Source organism: Salvelinus fontinalis, chromosome 9, assembly GCF_029448725.1.
Source record: "Salvelinus fontinalis isolate EN_2023a chromosome 9, ASM2944872v1, whole genome shotgun sequence".
NCBI classification, from domain to species: Eukaryota; Metazoa; Chordata; class Actinopteri; order Salmoniformes; family Salmonidae; genus Salvelinus; species Salvelinus fontinalis.
The window spans coordinates 52,593,774-52,611,210 of NC_074673.1; the positions used below are offsets into that span (position 1 = coordinate 52,593,774).

General features: G+C 43.0%; 1 protein-coding gene across 1 annotated transcript in view; it reads left to right on the forward strand.

The window, feature by feature from the left end:
- The window catches only part of ambra1b (autophagy/beclin-1 regulator 1b), a 44,493-nt gene that overhangs the window by 11,762 nt on the left and 15,294 nt on the right, over positions 1-17,437 (forward strand). The window contains exons 8-16 of the mRNA XM_055934833.1: positions 2,227-2,313; positions 5,528-5,713; positions 8,383-8,564; positions 8,895-9,005; positions 9,267-9,455; positions 9,864-10,018; positions 10,557-10,696; positions 16,638-16,745; positions 17,000-17,193. Of these exons, the coding sequence (XP_055790808.1) occupies positions 2,227-2,313; positions 5,528-5,713; positions 8,383-8,564; positions 8,895-9,005; positions 9,267-9,455; positions 9,864-10,018; positions 10,557-10,696; positions 16,638-16,745; positions 17,000-17,193 (1,352 nt within the window). The remainder of the gene's footprint in view (positions 1-2,226; positions 2,314-5,527; positions 5,714-8,382; positions 8,565-8,894; positions 9,006-9,266; positions 9,456-9,863; positions 10,019-10,556; positions 10,697-16,637; positions 16,746-16,999; positions 17,194-17,437) is intronic.

Here is a 17,437-nt window from a genome sequence, read left to right on the forward strand (position 1 = left end):
GGTCGTGCTCAGTAGTGCACACCGTAGCAATATGTTTTCAAATGAACGTTTCTTATTGAACGAGCTTGGATCGTACCTCGCTGTTTCAAACAGTTTTCTTCAGTTTTATCTACTGACCACAACTCGGCTCACTTTAGCTAGTGATCCTCTCTGTTATAAGAACATTACAGCAAGTAACTACTGGTCTGCTTTTCTCAGTATTTCCTACTCATTCCAATGTTATTCTTTATTTTTACTGTTTTCTACATTGTTGAATAATAAGTGAAAACTATGAAATAACACATATGGAATCATGTAGTAACCAAAAAAGTGTTAATCAAATCTAAATATATTTTATATTTGAGATTCTTCAAAGTAGCCAACCTTTGCCTTGACAACTTTGAATAGTCTTGACATTCTCTCAGCCAGCTTCATGAGGTAGTCACCTGGAATGCATTTCAATTAACAGGTGTGCCTTGTTAATTCTTTCATTAATTCATTTGAGCCAATTAGTTGAGTTGTGACATGGTATACAGAAGATGGCCCTATTTGATAAAATACCAAGTCCATATTATGGCAAGAACGGCTCAAATACTTTTAAGACATGAAGGTCAGTCAATCCGGAACATTTTAATAACTTTGAAAGCATCTTCAAGTACAGTCGCAAAAACCATCAAGCGCTATGATGAAACTGGCTCTCATGAGGACCGCCACAGGAAAGGAAGACCCAGAGTTACCTCTGCTGCAGAGGATAAGTTCATTAGAGTTAACTCAGAAATTGCAGCCCTGGGGGCCTCCCGGGTGGCGCGGTGGTCTAGGGCTGCGCCACCAGAGTCTCTGGGTTCGCCCCCAGGCTCTGTCGCAGCCGGCCGCGACCGGGAGGTCCGTGGGGCGACGCACAATTGGGCCAGCGTCGTCCGGGTTAGGGAGGGTTTGGCCGGTAGGGATTTTCTTGTCTCATCGCGCTCCAGCGACTCCTGTGGCGGGCTGGGCGCAGTGCGCGCTAACCAAGGGGGCCAGGTGCACGGTGTTTCCTCCGACACATTGGTGCGGCTGGCTTCCGGGTTGGAGGCGCGCTGTGTTAAAGAAGCAGTGCGGCTTGGTTGGGTTGTGCTTCGGAGGACGCATAGCTTTCGACCTTCGTCTCTCCCGAGCCCGTACGGGAGTTGTAGCGATGAGACAAGATAGTAATTACTAGCGATTGGATACCACGAAAATTGGGGAGAAAAGGGGATATTAAAAAGAAGAAAAAAAATAAATTGCAGCCCAAATAAATGCTTAACAAAGTTCAAGTAACAGACACATCTCAACATCAACTGTTGAGGATACTGCGTGAATCAGGCCTTCATGGTCGAATTGCTGCAAAGAAACCACTAATAAAGGACACCAATAAGAAGAGACTTGCTTGAGCCAAGAAACACGAGCAATGGACATTAGACCGGTGGAAATCTGTCCTTTGGTCTGTCGAGTCCAAATTTGAGATTTTGGGTTCCAACTGCCTTGCCTTTGTGAGACGCAGAGTAGGTAAACGGATGATCTCTACATGTGTGGTTCCCACTGTGAAGCATGGGCGAGGAGATGTGATGGTGTGGGGGTGCTTTGCTGGCGACACTGCCTTTGATTTATTTAGAGTTCAAGGCACACTTAACCTGCAAGGCTACCACAGCATTCTGCAGCGATATGCCATCCCATCTGGTTTGCGTTTAGTGGGACTATCATTTGTATTTCAACAGGACAATGACCCAAAACACACCTCCAGGTTGTTTAAGAGCTATTTGACCACGAAGGATAGTGATGTAGTGCTGTATTAGATGACCTGGCCTCCACAATCACCCGACCTCTACCCAATTGAGGTGGTTTGGGATGAGTTGGACCGCACAGTGAAGGAAACGCAGCCAACAAGTGCTCAGCATATGTGGGAACTCCTTCAAGACTGTTGGAAAAGCATTCCTCATGAAGTTGGTTGAGAGAATGCCAAGAGTGTGCAAATCTGTCATCAAGGCAAAGGGTTGCTGCTTTGAAGAATCTCATAAAATATATTTTGAACAAGTTTTTGGTTACTTCATTATTCCGTATGTGTTGTTATTATTTTGATGTCTTCACTATTCTACAATGTAGAAAATAGTAAAAAATAAAGAAACCCTTGACTGGTACTGTATATTGTCCAAATAGTTGTATAAAACAAATGGACTCCCTTTTGTAGAGGAGATTAAATGCTGATCCATTGTTTGGCGTGTTTGTTCACAGGAGGCTGTTGGAGTCCTCCCTCCTCTCTCTCTCCCGCTATGACATGGGAGGATCCAGAGACCACCCCATCTACCCAGACCCTGCCAGGTACCAGTCCCCAAACCAATCTCACCTCTAATGGACGTGTACTGTGTTTGACAGGATTAAACCCCTCCAGGTGGACCGTTTTGTTAGAGGTTCTGTCGAAACAAAGTTGACCGTTTTAACCTTTCAAGGACACACGTTCCGCTAGCGGCACACCCCCCCCACCCCCACTGAAAAGGCAGAGCCGCGAAATTCAAAAAAAAATTTTTTTTTTAACTATTTAACTTTCACACATTAAAGTCCAATACAGCTAATGAAAGACACAGATCTTGTGAATCCAGCCAACATGTCCGATTTTTAAAATGTTTTACAGGGAAGACACAATATGTAAAGATGTAAATCTATTAGCTAAAAACACATTAGCATAATCCACCATCTTTACTATGTCCACCAACAACAGTAGCTATCACCAATTCGGCTAAACTAAGATATTGATAGCCCCTAACCAAGAAAAAAACTCATCAGATGACAGTCTGATAACATATTTATGGTATAGGATAGGTTTTGTTAGAAAAATGTGCATATTTCAGGTAGATGGCATAGTTTACAATTGCACCCACCGTCACAAATGGACTAGAATAATTACAATGAGCAACGTGTTTACCTAACTACTAATCATCAAACATTTCGTAAAAATACACAGCATACACTAATCGAAAGACACAGATCCTGTGAATACAGACAATATTTCAGATTTTCTAAGTGTCTTACAGCGAAAACACAATAAATCGTTATATTAGCATAGCACATGTGCAAACATTACCCCAGCATTGATTCTAGTCAAAGAGAGCGATAACGTAAACATCGCCAAAATATATTAATTTTTTCACTAACCTTCTCAGAATTCTTCAGATGACACTCCTGTAACATCACAACATACATATACAGTTTGTTTCAAAAATGTGCATATTTAGCCACCAAAATCATGGTTAGACAATGAGAAAAGTAGCCCAGCTGGTGAGAAAATGTTCGTGCGCCATATTAGACAGTGATCTAGTCGTATACATAAATACTCATAAACGTGACTAAAAAATATAGGGTGGACAGCGATTGATAGACAATTTAATTCTTAATACAATCGCGGAATTACATTTTTTAAATTATCCTTACTTTTCAAAACAGTTTGCGCCAAGCGAAGCTAAGTAAAAAAAAAAATGGCGTCCTAAGCCACTAACATTTTTTGACAGAAACACGATTTATCATAATAAATTGTTCCTACTTTGAGCTGTTCTTCCATCAGAATCTTGGGCGAAGCATCCTTTCTTGGGTATAATCGTCTTTTGGTGGAAAGCTGTCCTCTTGCCATGTGGAAATGCCAACTGCGTTCGGCATGAACTGGAAGCGTGCCCAGAGATTCACAGCGTCTCAGAAATAACTGTCCCAAAATCGCACTAAACGGATATAAATTGCTATAAAACGCTTTAAATTAACTACCTTATGATGTTTTTAACTCCTATAACGAGTAGAAATATGACCAGAGAAATATAACTGGCTTCACTAGTGCTTGGAAAAACAGTGGGTCGGTATCCTCCGCGCGCATGACGCACCAAGAAAAGAGTTCCTACATACAGGGTTTTTTCATTTATAGTGCCTGTGATTGGGCAATCGACACCATTCAAATCGTCATCACGTAAAGGCATCCAGGGGAAGACGTAAGCAGTGTCCATATACTCATAGGAATAACAGTGGCCTTAAAACTGACTCCAGAACAGGGGCCAAAATTTCTGAAATCTGACTCCATGTCAGGGAAATTGCTGTAGAATGAGTTCTGTTCCACTTAGAGACAAAATTTCAACTCCTATAGAAACTATAGACTGTTTTCTATCCAATAATAATAATAATATGCATATTGTACGATCAAGAATTTTGTAGGAAGCCGTTTCAAAAATTACACGATTACCATAAATAGTGACAACAGCACCCCCTAGCCTTAACAGGTTTAAAGTACGGTTGAGTAAATCCCAGCAATTTTCCCAAAAGTTCACAGGTTTAACAAAAAATGCAAGTTAGAGGATTTCTTAAACTCAAGAATTTTAAGAAAGTTAATGTAATTTTGCCAACCTGCACTGAAAAATATATAATGGAACAAGTAGTGTTGGTTTCATAAGCTGAAATAAAAGATCCCAGATATCTTCCGTACACACAAACCTTATTTCTCTTAATTCTTGTTTACATTCCTGTCAGTGAGCATTTCTCCTTTGCTAAGATAATACATCCACTTGACAGGTGTGGCATATCAAGAATCTGATTTAAACCACATGATCATTACACAGGTGCACCTTGTGCTAGGGACAATAAAAGACCACTCGGAAATGTGCAGTTTTGTCACACAATGCCACAGATTTCGCAAGTTTTGAGGGAGCGTGTAATTGGCATGCTGACTGCAGGAATGTCTACCAGAGCTGTTGCCAGAGAATTTAATGTTATTTTCTCTACCATAAGCTGCCTCCAACGTTGTTTTAGAGAATAAGCAGGATGTCCAACCGGCCTCACAACCGCATACCCACGTGTATGGCGTCGTATGGGTGAGCGGTTTGCTGATGTCAACGTTGTAAACGGAGTGCTCCGTGGTAGTGTTATATGGTATGGGCAGGCATAAGCTATGGACAACTAACACAATTACTTTTTATCGATGGCAATTTGAATGCACAGAGATACCTTGACAAGCTCCTGAGGCCCATTGCCGTGCCATTCATTCGCCGCTATCACCACAATTCCTGGAAGCTGAAAATGTCCCAGTTCTTCTATGGCCTGCATACTCTTTGAGCATATTTGGGATGCTCTGGATCGACGTGTACGAAAGCGTGTTCCAGTTTCCACCAATATCCAGCAACTTCACACAGCTTCTGAGTGGGACAACATTCCACAGACCACAATCAACAGCCTGATCAACTCTATGCGAAGGAGATGTCGTGCTGCATGAGGCAAATGGTGGTCACACCAGATACTGACTGGTTTGCATATCCATGTCCCTATTTTTTTTTAAGGTATCTGTGTCCAACAGATGCATATCTGTATTCCCAGTCATGTGAAATCCATAGATTAGGACCTAATTATTTTATTTCAATTGACTGATTTCCATATATGAATTGTATGTCAGTAAAATCTTTGAAATTGTTTCATGTTGCATTTTGTTCAGTATAGTATGAACCCTAGAGCTGTAACCCCCCCCCCCCCCCATATTGAACTCTTCTCTCTGTCGTTGTTTCTCCTGCAGGTTGTCCCCGGCTGCGTACTACGCACAGAGAATGATCCAGTACCTGTCGAGGCGGGACAGTATCCGCCAGCGCTCGCTGCGCTACCAGCAGAACCGCCTGAGGACCCTCTCCTCCTCGTCGGACAGCCCGGCCGGCAACCCCTCGGCCGCAATGGAGAACAGCGACGTGGACTTTGAAGAGCTAGAGTGAGTTGGTGCAACCCATCCTGGCCCCTTAATTGGATATTAGTTACTCTTAAATCTTTTTGTTTTTAGAACTCAAGGTTTTCTGAGGGGATAAGGAGATGTCCCAACCCATCTTTTTAGAAATCATTAGCATGGTAAATCATATGGAATAATTTTTTTGTGGATCTACACAACCAATGGTGTGTCGTGGACTTACACTATATATACACTACCGTTCAAAAGTTTGGGGTCACTTAGAAATGTATTTTTTTTTTTAAAGAAAAGCTATAAAAAAAAATGTTGATGTGAAATAACATAAAATGTATCAGAAATGCAGTGTAGACATTGTTAATGTTGTAAATGACTATTGTAGCTGGAAACGGCTGATTTAAAAATAAAAGTTTTTATATGGAATATCTACATAGGCTTTGAGGCCCATTATCAACAATCATCGCTCCTGTGTTCCAATGGCACGTGTTAGCTAATACAAGTTTATCATTTGAAAAGGCAAATTTATCATTAGAAAACCCTTTTGCAATTTTGTTAGCACAGCTGAAAACTGTTGTCCCTGCTTAAAGAAGCAATAAAACCTGCCTTCTTTAGACTAGTTGAGTATCTGAAGCATCAGCATTTGTGGGTTCAATTACAGGCTCAAAATGGCCAGAAACAAGACCTTTCTTCTGAAACTCATCAGTCTATTCTTGTTCTGAGAAATGAAGGCTATTCCATATGAGAAATTGCCAAGAAACTGAAGATCTCATACAACGCTGTGTACTACTCCCTTCACAGAACAGCGCATACTGGCTCTAACCAGAATAGAAAGAGTGGGAGGCCCTGGTGCACAACTGAGCAAGAGGACAAGTACATTAGTGTCTAGTTTGAGAAGCAGACGCCTCACAAGTCCTCAACTGGCATCTTCATTAAGTAGTACCCGCAAAACACCTGTCTCAACGTCAACAGTGAAGAGGCGACTCCGGGATGCTGGCCTTCTAGGCAGATTTGCACAAAAAAAGCCATATCTCAGACTGGCAAATAAAAATCAAAGATTAAGATGGGGAAAAAGAACACACACTGGACAGTGGAATTCTGTATTTGTTATTCAAATGAAAAGCCCAATGAATACTCGCCTTTGTGTAGTGATTTAACTCCCACCGCTTCATTAAAGAATGTTTAATTGACTTTGCAGCCATACTTTTCCCCGACAAGAAAGAGCTCTTTGAAAATGTTTCCTTGTCAAGATGAACATCACAGAAAATATGGAACAGTTGAAAGACAAGGTAAAGGATTTCACCTATTTCTCCTTGGCCCTGGATGAGAGCAGTGATGCGCGTGACATGGCACAGTTGATATTATTACAAGACAGAATCCCAGACTTTGAAATTACAGAGGAGCTTGCTTCAGTGCAGTCAATGAAGAGCACAACCACAGGGAAATATTTATTGTTGGAGATTAATAAGTGTGTGGCAAAGCTGGGACCGAGTTTTGAAAAGTTATCCAGTGTGATCACTGATGGGTGCCCAAACTTGACAGGAAAAAACGCTGGCCTTTTGAAAAGGATAAAAGATCAAGTAGCTGAGCTGAAACCAGATCAGAAAATGATTTTCCTGCATTGGATTATTCATCAGGAGGTACTATAAATGTGTTCTGAAAATGAGCCCTGTTGTGGATACAGTCACTAAAGTGGTAAACTTCATAAGAGCAAAATCTTTAAACCACAGGCAGTTTGTCTCACTGTCTGAAGAGAGTCGGTCAAGCAGGTTTCCCCTTCCACACAAACGTGAGATGGCTGAGTTTGGGGAAGGTGCTTAAAAGTGTATGGGAGCTGAAGTCAGAGATTGTTGAGTTTTTGTAAATGAAAGGAAAGTATGTGGACTTCCCTCAACTGCAAGATAAAGAATGGTTGGCTGATTTTTGCCTTCATCGTGGACATCATTGACCCCCATGAATAAACTGAATTCCAAACTAGAAGGGAATGGCCTTTTTGCACATCAGATGTACAGCCTTGTCAAAGCCTTCAAGGGAAAGTTTGTGGATAACGCTCCCACTGACCTGCAACTTGAGCTTATCGATCTTCAGACTGATGCAGTGATTGGAGAACTGTTTTGAATAGTTCTCTGATGTCACTGACAAGGTTCTATGCATCTCTATGAACAAAACTCTCCAAAGATTAGGAGTCATACTCGGATGTTTGTACTGTTTGGGTCAACCTATGTATGTGAACAGACATTTTCAGTGATGAAATATAACAAGTCAAGGCACAGATAATCTCTTACTGAATCTCACCTCTCAGCAATCTTGCGCATAGCGACTTCAGAAACTTTACCTGACTTCACTGCTCTAGTCAATGCCCATCAGAGACTTCACTCCTCACACTGATTGAGAAGTTAAAATTTAATGTTGAGCTCTCTCTCTCTTGTGTTTTTGTGCATACCTGTTAACAAGAGTTCTTTCCGTGGTGCTGATTGTTTAATAATGATTTACAGTAGATGTATCTGTCAGTCATATACATTAAGTGTAATCATGTAATGTGATTCTGGCCCGTGATGGCAAAAATATATTCTGTGGCCCTCCATGAAAAATAATTGCCCAGGCCTGGAGTACAGTCATCCTACTTTGAGCATTCAGCTTCACCACACATTTCACCCAACAGCCTCTTTTTCTCCCAATAACTGCTGTGTGTGTTTTAACAGTGACAACGGAGACAGGACGAGGCACCGAACACCACGCAACGCCAGGATGTCTGCGCCTTCACTGGGGCGATTCGTTCCTCGGCGGTTTCTTTTACCTGAGTACTTGCCCTACGCTGGAATCTTCCACGAGAGGGGACAGCCTGGCCTGGCCACCCACTCCTCTGTCAACAGGGTCCTAGCAGGTACTAACCAAGATTGTCTCACTAGAGTACACTCCGCTTAGTGTGATTAAATTGTCCTGTATGGATGTGATCACTGTAAAAGGAGTGCGCTGCAATGCCTGGAGTGCGCTGCTGTATTTCGCTGGCCTGATTACCCATCCATTTTTGTTAGTGGAACGAAGGTGTAAAATAGAATATCCAAGCCAGTACAGTTCAAGTGGGCAACAACCAACTACTTGATTGCTCTCATACATCTCAATGTTATCCATTTTATTGTGTTATCTGCAATCGTGGTAGACACTACTCCTCTTTCACATTCAATAGCCTATCCACTGACCAAATTTCTCTCAGGTGCCTCAATCGGGGACGGCCAGTCGGCGGTGGCCAGCAACATAGCCAACACCACCTACCGGCTGCAGTGGTGGGACTTCACCAAGTTTGATCTACCTGAGATCAGCAACGGTATGTAAAACTTTCAGAACATTGCAAAGCCGACACAATTCCCTATTCTCTATTCTATCTGACAGACAATCTTATCATTTCTACACAATACATTTCTGTCTGAAAGTTCTGTAACGTTAGATCCTCCTAAACCGGTCCCAGCTCGGCTATTGTTTGAACAGCCATGTTTGCCTCTCTGATTGCGTTTACTTTAGAGGTCTACTGTATTATTGACATTGTGTGTGTTTGCCTGTTTGTGTATGTCTATTGCCACCCCTCCAGCCTCTGTGAATGTGCTGGTGCCAAACTGTAAGATCTACAACGATGCCAGCTGTGACATCTCGGCGGACGGGCAGCTCCTGGCAGTGTTTATACCCAGCAGCCAGCGGGGCTTCCCTGACGAGGGCATCCTGGCTGTGTACTCCCTGGCACCTCACAACCTGGGGGAGGTGCTCTACACCAAAAGATTTGGTACGTCTTGTCACGTAGTAGAGGACGTCTTGCCGTCAGGGACTTGACCTCCAGGATACAGCTATAGCAGTGTTTCCCAAACCTCTCCTCTTAGTGCCCCTGGCCAATCCACTTATTTGAGGTAATCCAGTGATGGCAGACTTGATTCAATTGGTCAACCTAATCATCTCATTCGTTGAATAAGGTGTGCTAGTTCTGGAATACATCAAATGAGTTGAACTGTAGGAGGTAGTCGAGGAGAGGTTTGGGAAACAACTGAACTAGAGAATCTGAAACATTGAATCTATTAAAATTGGTGCACTAAACAGAATATTATAGATGGTGAACCTTAACTACAGGACAATAATATCCTAGGAGAGTCTTGCCTAACCTTGTCAGTCTTAACATTTGTCTTTCATCCTCCCACAGGTCCCAATGCCATCTCGGTGAGCCTGTCTCCCATGGGCTGTTATGTGATGGTGGGCTTGGCCTCCCGCAGGATCCTGCTGCATCCCTCCACTGACCACATGGTGGCGCAAGTGTTCCGGCTGCAGCAGCCCCACGGTGGAGAGACCTCCATCAGGGTGAGACAGACAGAAAGACCCCCTAATGCAGGGAAAAGACCAGCTCGCTGGTTACATGTTAACGTATGTTCGTGAAGGTCAACAGTGAGGGAGAAGGGTAGTACCACAGATTGATACTACCGGGGTGGTGGTCATTATGGCAACCTTTGGATAATTATTAAATGAGTCCAGGTAAATCCCTCCCCGTTTGTCTATTTGGTGTCTAATGAACACAACCCAGGTTTGTAAAGGGACTTGGAGCACGACTAGCCGACATGGCTTTTACCCATACCCAAAGGGTTCACTTTATTGTGCATTTGTTTAGTTTCACGTTTTAATGTCACAAGTACAGTGAAATGTCTTTCTTGCCAACTCAAAACCCAACAATGCAATAACAATGTAATTCTGGTATAAAAAAAATACATAAGAAATATGAACACAATTGGTAAGGATACTATATACAGTGTCCGTTCCAATACCATATTTATTATGTGCAGGGACATTGACGTTTATGTTGACGTTTATGATTGTTTGTCTGGGTTCTCCAATTGTTCCCTAGATGGTGTTCAATGTGGTCTACCCCATGGCTCCGGACCAGCGGCGGCATGTCAGCATCAATTCAGCCAGATGGCTTCCAGACCCGGGGATGGGCCTGGCCTACGGGACCAACAAGGGAGACCTGGTCATCTGCAGGCCCGTGTGAGTAGTGCTCCTGTCTGACCATTTTGTAAATCTTATAGCTGATATCGGGATGGTACATTGGTGACTTGTTTGTTTGTTTTGTTGTCCTCAATATACACTTTGTGTTTAAAGGTGTGTTCCTGGTATCTTGAGTTCAGTGTATTCCATACCACCACCTCCCAACACTGGCGGTGAATTGGATTTGATTGGTCTCTGATTCGATTATTCTAATAGCCAGTGTAAACAGGAAGCCTCTGGATTGGAGCGGGTCAATTATTGGTCTGTAATGAGGTCATTGTCTGTGATTGCATGAAGGAATCCCTCAGTGGAGATCAAAATAAAATGTTATTGGTCACATGCGTCGAATACAACAGGTGTAGACTTTACAGTGAAATGCTTACTTACTTACTTACTTAAGAGCCCATTCTCAACAGTGCAGAGTTAAAAAGTAAGACAAATATTTGTTTAAAAACTGGGAAACAATAAAATGAGGCTATACACAAGGAATTCCAGTACCGAGTCAATGTGTAGGGGTACGAGATAATAGTGTATGTACACTACCACTCAAAAGTTTGGACACCTACTCATTCCAGGGGTTTTCTTTATTAGTATTCTTTATTATTAACCAAAAAGTGTTAAACAAATCAAAATAGATTTTACATTTCAGATGCTTCAAAGTAGCCACCTTTTGCCTTGACAGCTTTGCACACTCTTAGCATTCTCTCAACCAGCTTCGTGAGGTAGTTACCTGGAATTAATTTCAATTAATAGGTGTGCTTTGTTTAAAAGCGATTTTGTGGAAATTATTTCCTTCTTAATGCGTTTGAGCCAGTCAGTTGTGTTATGACATGGTAGGGGGGTATACAGAAGATAGCCCTATTTGATAAAATACCAAGTCCATATTATGGCAAGAACGGCTCAAATACTTTTAAGACATGAAGTTCAGTCAATCCGGAACATTTCAAGAACTTTGAAAGCATCTTCAAGTGCAGTTGCAAAAACCATCAAGCGCTATGATGACACTGGCTCTCATGAGGACCGCCACAGGAAAGGAAGACCTAGAGTTACCTCTGCTGCAGAGGATAAGTTCATTAGAGTTACTACCCTCAGAAATTGCAGCCCAAATAAATGCTCCACAGAGTTCATGTAACAGACACATCTCAACAGCAACTGTTCAGAGTAGACTGCATGAATCAGGCCTTCATGGTTGAAAAATGAGCAATGGACATTAGACCGGTGGAAATCTGTCCTTTGGTATGAGTCCAAATTGGAGATTTTTGGTTCCAACCGCCGTGTCTTCGTGAGACGCAGAGTAGGTGAGCGGATGATCTTCGCATGTATGGATCCCACCGTGAAGAATGGAGGTGTGGTGTGGGGGTGCTTTGCTGGTGACACTGTCCGTGATTTTATTGATTTATTTTTTAATTCAAGCCACACTTAACCAGCATGGTTACCTCAACATTCTGCAGCGATATGCAATCCCATCTGGTTTGCGCTTAGCCCCACCTATCATTTGTTTTTCAACAGGACAATGACCAATCCCACCCTTCAGGCTGTGTAAGAACTATTTGACCAAGAAGGATAGTGATGGAGTGCTGCATCAGATGACCTGGCCTTCACAATCCCCCAACCTTAACCCAATTGAGATGGATTTTGGATGAGTTGGACCGCAGAGTGAAGGGCTTAGCAGCCAACAAGTGCTCAGCATATGTGGGAACTCCTTCAAGACTGCTGGAAAAGCATTCGAGGTGAAGCTGGATGAGCGAATGCCAAGAGTATGCAAAGCTGTCATCAAGGCAAAGGGTTGCTACTTTGAAGAATGTCAAATATAAAATCTATTTTGATTTAACACTTTTTAAGTTACTACATGATTCCATATGTGTTATTTCATAGTTGTGATGTCTTCACTATTATTCTACAATATAGTAAATATTTGGAAAAACCCATGAATGAGTAGGTGTCCAAACTTTTTTGACTGGTTCCGTACATGTGGGTAGGGGTAAACGTGACTAGGCAATCAGGATTTATAATTAACACAGTAGCAGCAGTGTACAGTGCCTTTGGAAAGTATTCATACCCCTTGACTTTTTCCACTGTTACGATAGTCTTATTCTAAAGTTGATTTAAATTGCTTTTATTCCTCATCAGTCTACACACTATGCCCCATAATGACAAAGCAAAAACAGTTTTTTTTTTAAGACATTATTGCTATTTTTTTTAATGAACATTTAATAAATCACATTTACAGGTTTTCAGACCCTTAGTACTCTGTTGAAGCACCTTTGGCAGCGTTTACAGCCTCGTGTCTTTTTGGGTCTGACGCTACAAGCTTGGCACACATGTATTTGGGGAGATTCTTCTCTGCAGATCCTCTCAACCTCTGTCAGGTTGGATGTGGAGCGTTGCTGCACAGCTAGTTCCAGGTCTCTCCAGAGATGCTCAATCGGGTTCAAGTCCGGGCTCTGGCTGGGCACTCAAGGACATTCAGAGACTTGTCCTGAAGCCACTCCTGTGTTGTCTTGACTGTGTGCTTCGGGTCGTTGTCCTGTTAGACTGGGGTGACGGTTCACCTTCCAAGGTCCTGAGCGCTCTGGAGCAGGTTTTCATCAAGGACCGCTCTTAACTTTGCTCCGTTCATCTTTCCCTCGATCCTGACTAGTCTCCCAGTCCCTGCCGCTGATAAACATCCCCACAGCATGATGCTGCCACCACCATGCTTCACCGTAGGGATGATGCCACGCTCTCTCCAGACATGACGCTTGGCATTCAGGACAGAGTGGTTTCATCAGACCAGAGAATCTTGTTTCTCATGGTTTGAGAGTCTTCAGGTGCCTTTTGGCAAACTCAAAGTGGGCTGTCATGTGCCTTTTACTGAGGAGTGGCTTCCGTCTTGCCACTCTACCATATAGGCCTGATTGGTGGAGTGCTGTAGAGATGGTTGTCCTTCTGGAAGGTTCTCCCATCTCCACAGACGTAATGTAGAGCTCTGTCAGTGACCATCGGGTTCTTTGTCACTTCCCTGACCAAGGCCCTTCTCCCCCAATTGCGCTGTTTGTCCGGGCGGCCAGTTCTAGGAATAGTCTTGGTGGTTCCAAACTTCTTCTATTGAAGAATGTTGGAGGCCACTGTGTTCTTTGGGACCTTCAATGCTGCAGACATCTTTTTTGGTACCCTTCCCCAGATCTGTGCCTCGGAGCTCTGTGGACAATTCCTTTGTTCTCATAGTGAGGGGTCTGAATACTTTCAGAAGGCACTATGTAAAGTGTGTGTGTGGCTAGAGTCTAGTGAGTGTGCGTAGAGCAGCGTTTCCCAAGCTCTGTCATTTGGACCCCAAGGGGTGCACATTTTGGTTTTTGCTGTAGGACTACACAGCTGATTTAAAAATAATCAAAGCCTGATGATTATTTGAATCAGCTGTGTCGTGCTAGGGCAAAAAACAAAACGTGCACCCCTTGGGGTCCCAAGGACCGAGTTTGGGAAACGCTGGCATAGAGCCAGTGCAAGGCAATCAGTGCAAAACCATTAGGATGGATGGATAAACAAATAATAAAGTGTGTCAATGTAAATTGTCCTGGCAGCCATTTAATTGTTCAGCAGTCTTATAGCTTCAGAGTAGAAGCTGTTCAGGTGTTTTTTGGTCACAGACTTGGCGCTCCGATGCTGCTTGCCATGCGGTACAAGAGAGAACACACTATGCCACTATGTCTTTGACAATTTGTTGTGCCTTCGTCTGACACTGCCTGGTATAGAGGTCCTGGATGGCAGGGAGTTCTGCCCCAGTGATCTACTGGGCCGTACACACTGCCCTCTAGTGCCTTGCTGTTGCATGCCGAGCAGTTGCCATACCAAGTGGTAATGCATCTAGTCAATCTTTTGAGGATCTAAGGGCCCTTGCCAAATCTTTTCCGCTTACCGAGAAGGAAGAGGTGTTTTTGTGCCCTCTTCATGACTGTGTTGGTGTGTTTGGACCATGATAGATCATTAGTGATGTGGACGCTGAGGAACTTCAAGCTCTCGACCCGCTCTACTATAGACCCGTCTATGTGAATGGGGTTGTGTTCGGATCTGTTGGGGAGGTATGCGAATTGGAGTGGGTCCAGGACTTCTGGGATGATGGTGTTGTGAGCCATGACCAGCCTTTCAAAACATTTCATGGCTACAAATGTGAGTGCTATGGGGCAGTAGTCATTTAGATGGGATACCTTGGTGGTTTAGGCACAAGAACTATGGTAGTTTGCTTTAAACATGTAGGTATTACAGACTGGGTCAGAGAGAGGTTGAACATTCCAGTGAAGACACTTGCCTGCTGATCAGCGCATGCTCTGAGTACACGTCTTGGTAATCAGTCTAGTCAATTGACCAGTCTAGTCAGTCTTGTCTAGTCAGTCTAGTCAATTTAGTCATGGTCTTTCCTTTGGAGTGCTCCTGTCAATGTTGAGTAAGGACGCCCACTAGAAGATGGTCTATGGCCTGCTCTCAAATGTAGGAATATAAATATGCCGATTTGGGGATTTGATATTTTTTCTGGTTGGTTAATGCAACATCACTAATGAGCTGTGAAATTTCTCAAAGTAATGTTTTCTTCACCTCAAACAGCAAGCAAACAGTTTATTTTTTTTACATCACATTGAGTTAGTCATTCTCAATGATTTTGAAAAATCTTTCCAGCTCTCTCGATTTCGATAACTACTCAGCGTGAAAGGGAAAAATGTCTTGCTCTGATCCAGTAGAAATGTCATAAAATGGGCCTACCTGATTTCTTGTTATCCCTTGTGCAAATAGCCTACAGCTGTGTCTGTCCCGAGCTCACTGGCGCAGGAAACTCTGAGGGCCCAGAATATGTTGCAAGGAGCTTCAGACCGGACCCAAGTTAATAGTTGATGCAATGTTTTAAATTCATTTCAGACAGGCCATGTGTAGCCAATGTGATTTATAGGATATTTACTTGCAGGTTGCAATGTTTTTATTTGTTGGCCTTATAGGCTATTTTTACATAGTTGGCAATGGAAATAGAAGTTACTTTTTAGGTTTGTATCATATTCATTTAGAATTGAATGGAATTTTGATTAACCACATGACAATGATTTTGAGATACGAAGATGTTATTATAAATCAAATTTAACTTTCAATAAAATGTGCATATGAAAAACATAATTGGCCAGCAGATTGGTAGATATGGTAAGGTAAATTGGCGTTCCACATGAGAACTTGCCAACTCCTCGTGTAACCTATTTCCAGCAACTTTAGGAGAGTAATGTCAGAATTTGCAAAAGTAGTAGCGGGACCAGACTCTTATTTCTTTTTTGGGGGGGGGGGGGATCTTGATCTCTGGCTCAGAGGAGTAATTTGTGTCTTGTTTCATCCAACAGTAAGCTGAATGCATCAGACTAGCTCATTGCATATATAGTTGATTTTAATAAAACACAGGGTGTGTCTATAAATGGAAAAATAGGCTACACCTTTTATAAACAAAGCGACTACTTTCGGTTGACTAAGATTTTTTGGGGGGTGTCAGGGACAGCCCTAGTAAATAGAATGGTCTACAGCTTATCATTAGGGATTCTAACTTGGGCGAGCAGAACTTCGAGACTTCCTTAAACTTTAACCTAATATTAGAGATTGCGCACCAGCTGTTAGAGACACCCCACCACCCCTGATCTTAGCGGACTCTGACATTCTGTCCTGGCGATGCATTGAACAAAACAGCTAGATTTGTGTTATCCTTGTTCAGTCATGACTCGGAGAAGCAGAGTATATTACAGTTCTTAATGTCCCATTGATAGGATAGTCTCTTTATTTTCCAGCAATTGTGCATTCACCAATATAACAGATGGTAGAGGTGATTCATTATTCATGTCCATAAGCTCTTTTAGGTCATAGGAAACAATGGCGGAAGCATTATGGAGAGATCCAATTATGACGACATTGTCGCCGATGATAAATGTTGTCTGTTCTCTAGGTTCTACCGTAGTGATGGAGAGAGCCCGGCCGAAGCAAGCGCAGAGCCCATATTCACAGTCAACAGCGGTGGTGGAGCCAGCAGGACCCGCAGTACAGATCGACCAGGGTGAGGAATCTAGGACCCAGAAGGCGTTGTTGACACCTCTTTCTCTTACCCCTCTCCCTGGCCTGCTCGCCGTGTGCACTGAACTGTGGCAAAATTCGGAAACTTATCCCAAATCCCCAGGTTTTCCAGAAATCCACAAACTTTAAAACCGGGGAATTTGGAAGAAGGTTCCAGAATTTACAACCCAAAAGTGTTATGAGTGTCCATCCAATCATGTCTTACCAATCTTCTCTGTGGTGTTTGTCTTCTCCAAGGGCCCCCAGTCGCTCCAGCTGGAGACTTGACAGAGACATGGGTCTCATGAACGCCATTGGCCTCCAGCCCCGACACCCCGCCCCCTCTGTGACCTCACAGGGCACTCAGACGCCCATCGTTCAGCTGCAGAACGCCGAGACGCAGACAGAGAGGGACCTCCCCAGGCCCAGCACCTCCCACGCTGCTGCTTATGGTAGGAAACATAATAATAATAATTAGAGCCCGACCGATAAATCTGTTGACCGATATTATAGGCCGATATTAGCCTTTCCCAGAAATACACTACCGCTCAAAAGTTTGGGGTCACTTAGAAATGTTCTTGTTTGTGAAAGAAAAGCTAATTATTTTATCCATTAAAATAACATAAATTAATCTGAAATACAGCGTAGACTGGAAAGTGTAGCCGTTTCCAGCTACAATAGTCATTTACAACATTA